The sequence below is a fragment of the Acomys russatus genome, chromosome 5, assembly GCF_903995435.1.
Source record: "Acomys russatus chromosome 5, mAcoRus1.1, whole genome shotgun sequence".
Lineage (NCBI taxonomy): Eukaryota > Metazoa > Chordata > Mammalia > Rodentia > Muridae > Acomys > Acomys russatus.
The window spans coordinates 7,619,305-7,632,346 of NC_067141.1; the positions used below are offsets into that span (position 1 = coordinate 7,619,305).

At 59.6% G+C, this 13,042-nt stretch overlaps 3 protein-coding genes across 6 annotated transcripts; all 3 read right to left on the reverse strand.

The window, feature by feature from the left end:
• Positions 1–313: 313 nt before the first annotated feature.
• On the reverse strand, positions 314–3,756 carry Pagr1 (PAXIP1 associated glutamate rich protein 1). The gene is made up of 3 exons (XM_051145291.1): positions 2,365–3,756; positions 2,122–2,204; positions 314–767 (listed from the first exon to the last, which is right to left on the reverse strand). The coding sequence occupies exons 1-3, from the start codon at positions 2,841–2,843 to the stop codon at positions 568–570; spliced, it is 762 nt and encodes a 253-aa protein (XP_051001248.1). The 5' UTR covers positions 2,844–3,756; the 3' UTR covers positions 314–567.
• Positions 3,757–4,502: 746 nt separating this feature from the next.
• Prrt2 (proline rich transmembrane protein 2) lies at positions 4,503–7,059 on the reverse strand. Its single transcript, XM_051145292.1, has 4 exons — positions 6,869–7,059; positions 5,279–6,206; positions 4,763–4,895; positions 4,503–4,632 (listed from the first exon to the last, which is right to left on the reverse strand). Exons 2-4 carry the CDS (start codon positions 6,140–6,142, stop codon positions 4,622–4,624), a joined length of 1,008 nt encoding a protein of 335 aa, XP_051001249.1. The 5' UTR covers positions 6,143–6,206; positions 6,869–7,059; the 3' UTR covers positions 4,503–4,621.
• A 1,265-nt stretch (positions 7,060–8,324) lies between these two features.
• Maz (MYC associated zinc finger protein) lies at positions 8,325–12,732 on the reverse strand. 4 transcript variants are annotated; one of them, XM_051145296.1, is made up of 7 exons: positions 12,669–12,732; positions 11,947–12,033; positions 11,023–11,873; positions 10,624–10,687; positions 10,185–10,356; positions 9,230–9,454; positions 8,768–8,912 (listed from the first exon to the last, which is right to left on the reverse strand). In XM_051145296.1, exons 1-6 carry the CDS (start codon positions 12,702–12,704, stop codon positions 9,252–9,254), a joined length of 1,413 nt encoding a protein of 470 aa, XP_051001253.1. In that variant the 5' UTR covers positions 12,705–12,732; the 3' UTR covers positions 8,768–8,912; positions 9,230–9,251. The 4 variants fall into 4 exon arrangements, with proteins under 4 accessions (XP_051001254.1, XP_051001252.1, XP_051001253.1 ...); XM_051145297.1 differs by lacking the exon at positions 9,230–9,454 and having other exon boundaries at positions 8,325–8,912; positions 12,669–12,731; XM_051145293.1 differs by lacking the exon at positions 12,669–12,732 and having other exon boundaries at positions 11,947–12,212.
• Positions 12,733–13,042: the final 310 nt, after the last annotated feature.

Sequence of the window (13,042 nt, forward strand, 5' to 3'; positions counted from 1 at the left end):
TTCCCCGAAGGGCTGGGCAGGGAGGGGCGGAGCTTGCGCATTTAAAGGGCCCCGGCAACCGGATCTTTTTTCTCCTCCAGGCTGCAGCTGAAAACAGAGCAGCTGGGCCCATATTCGGCAGTTTCTGCCTAAGTACTAACTGGTGGGACTGGACTGAGACTAGGAAGTCAGAGGACCTGGGGGGGGGGGGGCAGGGTGTGTGTGTGTGTTTGTGTGTGTGTGTGTTGTGTGTTGTGTGTTGAGCTGATAATTGGCTGTGCCTCTGCCTCATCGGCTTCATAGTCCACTGTGGAGGATTACAACTCTGCCCAAGTGAGAACATGTGCTTGGGTTCAGCTGCAGTTTCTCCCAAGAGAGGATCATCCAGCATTTTTTTATTAGACTCAGCAAGTCCAGCTCAGAGCTGCAAACAGACACCCAACAGACAGAACACACATTCACGCTCCTGCAAGGCACTGGGCTGGGAGCTTGAGGCTTTTCTGTTACAAGTTTGCCAGGGCCTGGGTTGGGAAAGGCCAGCCACGCCCAGCAGGAACAGTCTTCACCTGAAGCCTGGAGAAGCAACAGTCAGTACTTCCGCTGCCGGGGAAAGAGACTATTTCCTGAGGACCGGAGTGGAGGGCTTGCGGGGCTGGGGCCCTCTGAGTCCAGGCTGAAGAGGTCTCTCCCGGTCCGAAGGATCTGCTCCTCTAGTTTCTTATGTCGCTTCATGTCTGAGAGGACCTTATCCAGGCGCGCCTCCCGTTTCTGGCTCCGGGCTGAGCTTCCTAAAGAGGTAGAAAATGTGACTGGATTGAAACAGTGTGCATCCCCACCCTTAGAGACCCCAATGTCTTGTTTTCCAAGACAGGGTTTCTCTGTGTAGCCTTGGCTGTCCTGGACTCACTTTGTAGACCAGGCTGGTCTCGAACTCACAGATATCACCTGCCTCTGCCTCCCAAGTGCTGGGATTAAAGGCCTGCGCCATCACAGCCTGGCTGAGACCCCGTTTACAACATCCATGTTAGGGCTTTGCATAGAGGAGCTAATGTTTAGGGCTGGGCCACACAGAATGACTGAGGCTAAGAAACTCATAAAGTCAGGGACTGTACCCAAAGGGACAAGCACTAAGGTCCTGGGACAGGAAGGAGATTCATTCAGAGTGCAGGGCTCTTCCCCACTGAAATGGAGTCCGCTGGAGGCCTACAAGCAGAGAAATGACAGGACAGCACTCAAAAGGAGACTAGTTAGAACTCAGGAAACTGTCAAGCAAGAGCGAGAAAGAGGAGAGGGAAGAGGGAGGGAGGGTAGGAGAGAGAGGGAGGGAGGGGGAGGGAGGGAGAGAGGGGGGGAGGGAGAGAGGAAGGAAGGGAGAGAGGGAGGGAAGGAGGGAGAGAGAGGGGGAGGGAGGGGGGGAGGGAGAGAGGGAGGAAGGGAGGGAGGGAGGGAAGGAGGGAGAGAGGGGGAGGGAGGGGGAGAGAGAGAAGGAGAGAGAGCAGGAGGGAGAGAGGGAGGGAGAGGAAGGGGATATTAAAGGCAGATCTGTATTAGTGGAGCTAATGGAACTTGCTGTTGGCTTGACCAGCTAGGAGAGAACTCAACAATGATTCTGAGCCGCATGTGGTGACGCACACCTTTAATCCCAGCACTCAGGAGGCAGAGGCAGGAGGATTGCTGTGAATTCCAGGCCAGCCTGGTCTACAAAGCGAGTCCAGGACAGCCAAGGCTACACAGAGAAACCCTGTCTAGAAAAGCCAAACCAAACTAAACAAACAAACAAAAAACCCCAAACAAAAAAAGAGTTTGATTGTAAATTCGAGGAAAGCACGTGGGCTGGGATGCCGGGTGAGTTCTGTTTGAACTATTACAAAGATGTGTTCCAGAGAGTAACAACCAGGAGGCTTCAGACTTCAGGGAGTAAGATGAAAGGAACAGGAAGCCTGTGAGGAAGGGCTGTGGGGCTCTTACTGGGAAAACTGGCGCCGACCTAAGCCAGGAATACCCTGCCGCGGTGGGACTGCTCTGTCCTGACAACAGCTTTACAGCACAGGAGCACCCAGCCAAGGTCTCTCAGAAGAGCCCACGTCTAGGGGAACCAGGAGAAGGGGCCCTTACTTCTCAGTTCTTCCCTCTTATTCGTACCTGGCGTACGTCTTCTGTCAATCAGTGAATCCTTTGGTGTCATTGGCTCATCATCAAAGTCAAATTCTGTAGGCATGTGCGGCCTGAAACAGGGTGGAGAGAGTGAAGGGTGAGAGAGGCCCTCCCGAACACCTACTGGTATACCCTGGCCGGCTGGCTCATGCCTTCCCGCTCTCCCCTCCCTCCAGCTTCCGCACTCAGGAGGGGTACTCCCGGGGACAATGTGGAAAGCTGTGGCCTCACTTTTCCTCCTCCTCTTCCTTGGCCTCTGGCTCCTCATCTGATCTCTCCTCCTCACTCTGCGCCTCGGGAGTAGGCGCCCGGCGGGGTAGGATCTCTGCTTGAAGCTCCAAAGTACCCTGGGCAGCCAGCAGTTCGTAGAGCCGCTGGATTTCAGAGGGTGGAGGCGTCCAGGGCTGTCCATTGGCCGGCAGCTCCACGTCTTCATCGCTGCAGGGCACGCACCAGTCTTCGGATTCTCCCTCGGCACGCTCGTCGCCCGCAGCGCTGGGAGCTTCTTGTGCCTCCTCGGGCCTGGGTCCCTCACGCCCAACCTCTTCCTGACTGCTTTCCCCCTCTTCCCCGGCCTTACTAGCCGCGATAGAGGGACCTCCGGTGTCCTCCACCGCCAGAGCCTGGAGGCCGGAAGTCACTTCTCCTTCTTCAGACAGTGGCGCCGCTGTGCTGCCTGCAATGGTTCCATGGCCCAGGGCAAGGGACATAGAGTACTATAGAAGCAGCCCAGCCAATGTAGTAGATTTTAGAGTTACCAAACCAGGGTGCCTCCCCCAAAAGGCTTGAGATCCACTGGGGTTTAAGGAAATCTCCAATCAGTCCAACAGCTGACTGCGGCCAGAGCACGGTCCCCAGAAGGGGGCGCTCAGATCCCTGCAAGGACAGACCCCACCCCACGCATCCAGAATTCTGCCGTTCCCCGGGACCCGCAGAAACCACGCTCGGAGCTGGAAAAAGGAAGGGCCTGCTTTCTCGCTTTTACATTGCCCTCTCCAACACCTGGACCGGAGTCATTTGCCTTGGACCTCGCAAACCAAGTTCGTGTCTACTCAGCAGCTGTACAAACCTGGAGCTAAAACCCGCCTCCTAGGCTGCGCAGGATCGCAGTACGCAGGCGCAGGGAAATGGCGCGCGGAGACTCCACTGTAGTCAAAGCTACTAGGAAGAGGGAAGAGAAGGCTTGCGCGTGCGCAGTTAGGCCCTTAGGCATCACTGGCTTCGGCCCACACTAAAGATGGCCACTGCGGCAGCGCATGCGTATCTCGGTCACTAGGGCCTGCCAGAAAGCAGTACCTTGACTCTGCAAACAAACACCGGGACCAACTGAGGCGAGTCTCATGCATTCTCTGTTTATTAGTGTTTAAGACTCATGCAGCATTCAGCATACAAAAAGGGAGACTCAATTTAATGTTTTAAAAGGAATTTTAGTTTTCCCCAACTTTTTTTCTTTTAAAGAAAGGAAAACAAAAAAACCCCGCCAACTCCGAAAATGAATTGCAGCTGGCTCCCTGCCTCCTTAAAGGGCTGTCGCGTGCAACAAACCTCCCTCATACTCTCAGAGAATAATTATAGAACTCCCTGCCCCTCCCTTGCTCCCCGTAGCTGGAAACTTTGGACCCTTTTTTAAAAATTCTGTTTATAAAGCACGTAAATGGCCCGAACCCCTCAGACCTTCAAACAAGAAACTGAGGTTAAAAAGCCCGAATGGGCAGGTCAACTCAGGGGGGACCCTTCAGGTGCTGCGGCATTCCTTCCTCCCCTGGACGTTCAGATTGAGGACCCCCACTCTTGTGTAAGTCTGCCAGGTGCCAGGTGAGGCCTGGTTTGCCAGCCTTGCGACCGGATAGGCACCTTAGGGGTTGGGGTGGGGGTGCAGTCTGGGCCCAGAAGGCCCCCAGCAGAGAACAGTCAGAGCCCCCAGCTAGGCAGTCCTCTTCCCACACCGTCCTTCCCTCAGCCTGACCTAAGTACTGCAGTTTTTGCACAGTAAGTGTTGGCAGGAGGGGCAAGATGAGAAGGAAGAGGGGGTGGGTGGGGGATGCAGCAAGCCAGATGTTAAGGGAAGAAAGGAATGAATTAGCTCCAAGACAATGAAAGTTGGGGGGGTCAGGGTTCATTAAGGTGGGGGGGGGGGGGAGGGGGAAGGCAGGAAGAAGTGCAGGGAGGCTGGGAGAGGTGCAGAGTACAGTTCGGATGTTTGGGAAGGCTTCCAAAAGTGCAGAGAAGTTTTTCAGAGTGCAGGGTTTCAGGAGGTCAAGAGGCAGGAGGGGTGATCCGCAGGCAACAGTGCAGGGAGAAAGGAAGCCTGGCAGAGGAGCCTGGCAGGATGCAGGAGGAGGAAAGCTGTAAACAAGGCTGCTCAGGCTCCCTTGGTCCCTTGGGATGGGGGCCAGGGCCACTGGACTGGGCTTCCCCAGCATAGGGATAGACCCCCCAAGACAGCTCCCAACAGCAAGAAAGGTCTTGGAATGCAGGGCAGAGCCCCTCACTTATACACTGTGGGAAGGAGACAGGAAGAGACAAAGGAAGAGGGAGGACAGACAGGAGAAAGCAGGGTCAGGGGTTAGTACAGCTTCTCTTGTCAACGCTTCCACTCCTCCCCTTCCTGTCCCTGACCCCCACTCACCGCCTAGGTTGATGACACAGGAGGCGATGATGATGAGGACCCCCCCTACCAGCGCCACGATGCTTAAGAGCTTGGCTACTCGGCCCAGACGTTGAGCCCCATCCACGTCCCCCTGTTGCAGGCTGTTCCGGGACTGGGGTGAGGGTGAGGGGTTTGGAGGTATCATGGCCCAGGTCAGCAGGAGCCAGGCCAGCAGGGATCAGGTGAAGAGTCCAGAGGAGGGAGGTCAGCCCCATGGGGTTAAGAAAGGAAGGAGGGTTGGGGGTGCAGGAGGAAGAGGACACAGGTCAGCAAGGTTATATAAAACAGCTTTCTAGTTCCCTCCCGCTGGAAGTGGTAGGGCAGGAGTGCCTGGGAGGGTTCGGTCCTGGGGAGAGGCAAGCGAAGGCCCAGAAACTGGAAAAGTAGGGTCCATGCAGCGAGGTTGGGGAAGGTGTCGTGACTGGGGCCCTGTCCTGACACCAGCAAGAAGCGGGGAGCCACAGTGTGCCTGGGCCAGGGTCCCTTGGGGCTCACCATAACAGCATAAGCGAAGGCCACAATGTTGACAGGCCACATGGGGCAGAAGCAGGACAGGATGGCAAGGATGATGTAGTCCCGAGGTTTCTGGGTGCCATCACCCCCTTCCACCCCAGGCCCTGCTAGCTGGGAGCTGGGATGGCGGCTTAGGCTACCTCGAGGAGATCCTGGATGCCCGCTATGAGCCCTTCCTAGTCTGTCCTCCTGAACCAGCTTCTGCAGCACACGAGGGGGCGCCCCATTGGCTGGGGGTGGAGAGTGAGGCTGAGGGGCTGGGCCCTCTTCCCCATCACCAGCCTGGAGGGGAACCACTGCTCCGTTTTCTTGTTTTCCCCCTATGCTTTCTGTCAAAACCTCAGTGGTGGGGTCCTCTTGGGCTCGGGGCTCGGGGTGACAGGGTAGTTCAGGAACAGGCTGGGAAGTTGGCTGAGGGTCTAACTGGGTATTTAGCTGGGAAGCAGGCTCTGAGGTTGGCTCAGGAGGGGCTGCAGACTGCTGCTCAGACCCCTGCACTGCTGCAGCCCCTTTGCAGCTCCCATCTGGTTTGCTTTCTGGTTCTCGGCATGCCTCTTTGGGGCTGGGGGTGGCTTTGGATTCTCCGGGGTCTAAGCTGAGGTCTGTGGCCAGGACTGTTTCTGGGGTCTCTGTGGTTTCTGGAGGCAGCTCAGCCTTTGGCCCTGAGTCCACAGGTGATGCAGTGACGCCTGGGCCTGGCTGGAGGGCCTCGGGCTGGTCTGGGACCTCTGCAACAACCTGGGCAGGATCTAGTCCAGGTTCAGAATGGCCAGGTGCTTCTCTCTGGGCGGCAGAACTGTCTTCCACCCCCTTCATCTCAGAGACCTCAGAGCTGCTGGCTGCCATCTTAGAGACGGGAGCCGGGAAAGGGCCCGTGGGGAAGAGGAAACAGTAGTGACAGTGGCAAATCCTGAAAGAGGAGGAGACAGGCTTGGTGAGGAGGGAGGAATGGCTCTCCTCACCACAGGCCCAAGAGGGCTAGGCTCCTGTCTCAAGGCTAGCGTAGGGAGAGGAGGCAAAGTTGGGGTTTCCTTTGCTTTGAGGTGGGACGATACCCTTGGTGGAGAATGTTCTACTTAAAAGTCTGCACGGAGAGCGTGGGAAGATAAACCCTTGTCTAAACAGAACCACTCTGGGTCTTTTCTGGACCCATCCAAGACACAAGACCCATACTCTCAGAACCCACCGCGAAAGTGCCCCCAGTACATCCAAATCTGTGCATACACCAGACATTCCAACAGGCAGACTGACAGAGGAGCCCGCACGATCTGTTCCTTTCGTACCCTTTCCTCCTCCTTGCACCACCTGAGCAGTGCGGGTTTTCCTGATGCGCATTTGGGCTCAAATGTGCCTCCCTCAGACCGCCCCCCCCCCTTCCCGCCTCTTCCTGAAGAGACCTAGCATCTTGTATGGCCCTTCTCAGCCCTTCTTTTAGGGGTTCCCTTGTTGCCTTCAGCAGAGGCTGAGGGGGAGGGGATCTTCTCCCAATGGTGAGACGCACCCAGAACCACCCTCTAGTTCTCCTGCCACCTGCATTCCAATGCCACCCAGCTGTCTGTCGTCCACTCCTACCAGCGGCCTCAGTTCATCCCAGTCTCATCCGCTGCCAGCCTCGGGACTGCTCCTGGGTCTCGCCGCCAGTGCTGCTACAGCAGCCGCAGACCGGGAGGGAACAAGTCTGTGAGCAATGAAGGGAGGTGGCGGGTCTCCCCTCCTCTCTCCTCCCGGTTTGCTCGGCCCTTCTCTGGTCCCCTCCCCTAAGCTCCACTGCTGCCGCGCCGCCCCCGCCCCTAGCACGCCTCCTGCCCCTCCCGGACAGCCCTTAGGGAACCTCGTGCCAGGCCCCGTGTTACCTGGGTAACCGGCCCGGGGACCACTCGTGCCCCCTCCCTGCCCTTTCTCACGCGCACCTCCTGGTGGGGCACCCCCTTCCTAAGACCTCGGCCCCTCCCACCAACGGTCACCGGGGGATCCTGGCAGAGACCAGAGACTTAGGTTTGCGAAGAGACCGAAGAGAACTGGGTGGAGGCATCTTGAGCAGCACACATAGATGGGTTAAGGAGGCAGGTCTCAGTTTGGGGCGGCTGCAGGAGAACCGCGTGGGGTCTCAAGAGCAGGGAGACTGCAGACTGAAGCCTCTCTACTCCAGGGGGGCAGAAGCAGCAATGCCTGATGAAAAGCTTAAGGGACGGTGTCTTTGTAAAGGTCTGAGCAGAGCCCACAAAAGGAAAATTCCAGCGAGCTACAACAGCTGGGGCACGTAGCCCGTGATCACCGTGGTGGGAACCGCATGCAGTTTATTCAACCCTTCTGCATCTGCGTCACCATGGACTCTGGGACCTCAATCTGCAGGCACTTGGATGGCATCAATGACTAGCTCCGGCCCCCTAACTTCCAGCGGGTGTTCCCTACAGACCTGGAATTTGCTCTCCACAGCCTCTAGGTTCTTGGGTCCACCCTAATTTGTGTTGTGCAGCAGCTAGAGGCCCAGGAAAAGAGCCACCACTTTACAGGGAAAGACTTGGGACTAAGACCAAAGCCAACAAAGAGCCCCTCCCTCGCCCTGGAGGGTGACACACACACACACATGACAGAGGGCTTGGTGAAGATAACTTAGGAATCCGGAGACAAGTTTTTATTTAAAATTTATTGTAATGGGGTCTGCGCAAAAGGGAGGGGAGGGTGGGGAACATGCAAGGGACACAGGAACACGATGACATGGCCAGGGCCACAGCTTCTGTTGTGGGAAGGAGGAAGAAAAGACCAGGGCTGGAGCTGGGGTGGAAGAGGGAAGGGGAGACACTGTGGCTGCATTCCCCCACCCCCAGGAAGCACCTCTTGTCCCTGGCTCCCCTCCTTTACCCTGGACCCTAAGATTCCATCTCTCCTTCTGCCTCTGGCCCTAGTGGCTCCTCCTGATGCTCCCCTTGGCGTTTCCCTGGACAGATAGCTTCAGTAGGATGTTTAGGTTTAACCAGCCTATCTTACTGAAAGTGTCCCTCTTCTGCCTTCCGTGCTTCTGCCCCACTTATCCCTCCTCTGGGACAGAATCTTAATCCCCCTCCTCTCTCTCCTCCCTCCCCTGGGAAAAAAACAACAACAAAAAGAAAGCACCAACTCCCCAGGAAGGAGCAGCAGACAGTAGGAAGGGAACTGGAGGAGAGCACAGGACCTTCTAGGAAAGGCTCACAAATGCCTGGGCGGAAAGGCAAGGGGTTAAAGGTTGAGGGCAGTGGCTGCTGCTGTCCTCTGCCACCCCTGCTCACTGTCCAGGGGACTTCGACACAACTCAGGGGACAGGTGTCTGTAGGGTCAGCTCTGACAGGGACAAGGAAGGAGCAGGAAAACCATGTTAAAACCTAGTGGGTTCCTCCTTCCTCCTGTCTGGAGGCTCCTTGGTTGATGGAGTAGTGAGGAGTTGGTGGGAAGAGGAGCTTTCTTCCACGCTCCAAGCTCCCCCATCAACGTGGAGCTCACCAGGGCTGAGAGGGAAGCGGCTGAGAGCTCACTGGTACCCCCTCTGCCCCAGAGAGGGAGCCCACAGCTGTGGGAGGGGCTGCCACCACTGCTGCTGCTGCTGCTGCTGCCGCCGCCATTGGACAAACTTCACCGGTACCTACAGTGAGAAACACCAAGGATCACCGCACAACCTGAATGGCAAGAAACATGCTCCATAACCCAGACTTTCCAACTCTTCCCTTCCTTCCCGTGGGACACAGCCGTTACTCACTTCCTATCTGGTCCCCAAAGGCTCTGGCCTGCCTGTTTACCCAGACAGAGCATGTCTGTACTGCCTTCTCTGGACCCCAAGTCTCCCTAACCTGAGTGATGGACTGGCATCCCTGGCCTTCCTGAGATCCCCTACTGGGCCCTTTGAGCTCCCTTGTCCCACACATCCCATCCCGCCCCCCCCAGCCATGTCCCACGCCTTGCCTGGTGGGTGCAGGGGTCCCCCTCAGCAGGTAGGCTGTGGCTGGGGGGCATCTCCCGGGATAGGAGGGGTGGCCCCCCCCAGATGGGTCTGCATGTGGCCGGCCAGCTGGGCAGGGGTCTTGCAGTGCACGCTGCACAGCTTGCACAGGATGCGGTCAGCCCGCGGGGCCTGGAGCCCATGGTCCTTCACCGCGTGGATGCGCAGGTATGCTGCCGTGGTGAAGCCTATTGGGGGGGGGGGTTGGGATGGGGGGTTGGGGTCAGCCTGGTGGAGACCCCAGAGACAGGGCTGTTCTCCTAGGCTGGGGACACCCTCCTCACATGGCACTGTCCTCCTCCCACCACATCCTTGGTAGACTGGGGCCAATTATTCCACTGGGACATTGCCCTTCCCTAAGCTTGGGGCCTGACTTTAGTGGTGCCCGTTTCTTAATCCTTAATATCTAGAGATCTTCCCCAATAAGCCAGGACGCTGTCGCCTAGCTTATTGAAGGGTTGATTCTCAGTATAGAGACGGCTGTGTCCCCCCTCCAGTGCCCCAGTCTCAGCTCCTTTAGTGAGTAACCACACTGAAAACAGCTTTCTCTGTTACTGGGCAGGGTGTGTGCCTGTTACACCGTGCTGATGTGCTCCACCTGCCCTGGGAGCTGGAGACAAGAACTTGTGGCTGCCAACTGAGACCCTGGGGATTGGCTTTCTTGAGTGCTCCTTTCTCAAAGCAACCATGTATCACTCCATTCTCCCCAAGCACACCCAGGAGGTGGACTCGGAGCCATGGCAGACAATTTAGTCATGTTCAGTTGCTTCCAATACTGATGTGCTTGCTTCCTAAAAGGGCTCTCTGCATGCCACAAGCTCTTGGCTACAGCACCCTTTAACCCACATCCATGAACACAGCCTAGCCCTGTGCCCACTCACCCCTCTACCCTGCCCGCCTGGCACCCTTAGCACGCACCTTTGTTGCAGAGCTCACAGACATGGTGAGGGCCCTGGCTGTGCACCTTCATGTGGTCCGAAATATAAGCCGAGCTCAGCATCTTGCCACACACATGACATGGCACCTTCTCCTCGTGTCGTACTGTGTGTGCTCGGAGCCGATCCTTCGTAGCAAAAGCTGCCTCACATTTCTGGGGGGGGGAGGGTGTGGGGGGTCACAGGAGAGTTAAAGCTTCAGGGAGTAGAGAGAAGGGATCAAGATAAAGGGATCAGAGCCTTGGGGGGGTCTTTGATCTGTAGGAAATGGGCGTGAGATGACCAGGCCTTGAAGGAGAAATGTGAAAATGGAGTGAAAAGGCAAAAAGAGAGAGAAAAAGGGGGTCTGAGAGGCTGAACTCAGGCAGCTACAATGAGGATCAAATCATGACAACCAGGACAGGAGGCAGTGGGCTTCCTACCTCACACTTGAAGGGCCGCTCTGTTGAGTGCACTTGTCTGACGTGACTGTTGAGGTGATCCGGCCTAGGGATATGTCGAGGTGGGGGAAGGGGTTAGGGCGAAGGCTCTAAGGTGAGGTGGGCCTCACATCTACCTAGGTTCCCCTGAAACACCTTCCCGATATGTCCCAGGTCGGTCGGTCCTTAGACAGGAAACCTCTCAAAGCAAGACTCCACCTCCGCCCAGAGGCAGCTAGCTTTCCTTCAGCCCAAAGACCCACACCCTGCTCCCAGTAACCCTGAGGCTCACTTCCCACCCCTACCCCCACCGGGAGTGGTTCCTGTCCCCAGGAACTGGGGAGCCACCTTATTGCCCTCCCCCCACCATCGGCCTAGTAGGCAGCCGAGCCCCCTGCACACCGGGAGAAGCTCTTGCCACAGTGGGAGCAGTTGTAGGGCTTGTGCACAGCGCCGTCATGTGAGCGCACGTGGTAACTCATGCGGTCCTTGCGCTTGAAGCGCTGCTGGCACACAGGGCACTGGTAGGGCTTCTCGTCCGAGTGCGACAGCTTATGTCGGTTCAGGTGGTAGACGTCGCGGAAGGCCTTGCCGCACATTTCGCAGGCGTGATTCTTCCGGATGCGCTTTCCAGAGGCAGTCGTGGTTACAACGCCACCGGCTGCCACGGCGGCTGTGCCGCCGCCAGCCCCGGCTTCTCCCCCTCCCCCGCTGGCCCCGCTCAGCTGGGGCACGCTCAAGAGGCTCAGGGGCACCATTGTGGGCATCTTCATAGCACCCGAAGGGACCCGGCCAGCCTTGGCTCCTGTGTGGATGGCTTCGTGCCTCCGGAGATTGTAGCCGTTCTTGAACTCCTTGGCGCACAGAGCGCAAATGTAGGGCCCCTTGCTCTTTGTTTTCTTCTCCAAGACAGATGCAACTGGGGCTACAGCGACCGTCGAGGTTGGGGCGACGACAGCAGTGGCTGCAGCCGCGGCGATGGTGGCGGCCGCGGCGGGGGGCGCGGCCTCCGCGGCGGGTGCGGATACGGCAGGGGGTGGCGGAGGAGGCGCCGGAGGCTGCTTCAGGGCCGCTGTGTCCACTGTGGAGGCGGCAGCAGGGGCCGGGGGTGCAGTAACCACTGCAGCGGCGGCAGCCGCCGCGGCCGCAGCTGCCGCGGCCGATTCCTGCGCGGCGGCGAGAACCGGGAGCAAGTCCACTTGGAGGGGCTCGGCCGCCGGGGCCTGGGGCGTGGGTGGGGGAGCCGGCGCGGCCTGCGGAGACAAGGCGCCGTGTGGGCCGCGGTCGCTGGTCGGCGCCTGCCCGCCCGGCCCGGCCCCTACTCACCTGGAATGGACTCTGGGCGCAGCCCTGGGAGGCAAAGAAGCGGGACTGGAGCTCAGCCCCGACCTGCAGGGGGTTCTGGGCGTGACCCTGAGGTGGCGGGAAGGAGTTCATGAGGCCGCCCACCCCCCGGGAGTCCAGGCCCAGCACGGGGAAGGGGGGGGCCAGCAGCGTGCAAGGGAACACGGGGAACATGGCCTCGGCCACAGTGGGGCCCCCGGAGCTCAGCGGGAGCCGGGGGCACGGGCCGCGCGGGGCCCGGGCTCGGGGCGCCGCCCCCGGCCGGCCGGGTTGGGCCGAGCCGAACGCATGGCCCGAGGGCCGCCCCGCCGCCCGCGCACCCCGGCCGGCGGGAGGGAGGGAAGGAGGGCGTCTTGTGGGGCGCGGAGCGCGGCGGCGGCGGCGACGCCCCCTGGGTGGGGGCGAGAGGCCCCGCGGGGCCGAGGGCCGGGGCCGGGGGAGGGGGCCCGGGCGGCGGCGGCGGCGGCGGTGGAGGCAGTTGGAGCCTGGCGGGGCGGGGTGGGGGGAGCGAGGGAGCAGCTTCGGCCCCCGCCGCGCGCGCGCGCCCAGCCGGCGCCTCGGGGAGGGCGGGGGAGGGCGCGAGGGAGGGAGGGGGACAGCTGCGCGCGCACCGGGCGCGCGGAGGGGGGGTGGGACGGGAGGGAGGGCGGGCAGGAGGGGGTGTGGGAGGGGGGGCAGGGGCGGGGGGGGGCGGGGGTTGTTACCTGGAAGATGAAGCTGCTCCAGTTGCTGGGATCCATGGCGGAGGGAGGGAGGTGGCTCGCGCTCACCCTGGGGCGGGAGGAGGCGGCGGTGGGGGAGGGGGGACCCGGGGAGGAGGCGCGCAGGGAGGGAGGGGGGAGGAGGGTGGGGGAGCGGAGCACACTGCGCGCCGGAGGGCGGGCGGGGGGCGCGAGGACACACAAGAGGCTGGAACGGGCGCGAGCACGAGTGCGCGCGGGGCCGGCGGGAGGGGGAAGGTACGGGAGGGACTCTAGAGGGAGGAGGGACGGGGGAGCCACCCAGCAGCCGGAGTCGCCCCAAGCGCGAGACCCCCGAGACGGTAGCTGATTGGCTGGCGATGGTGCAGGTGGTGGGC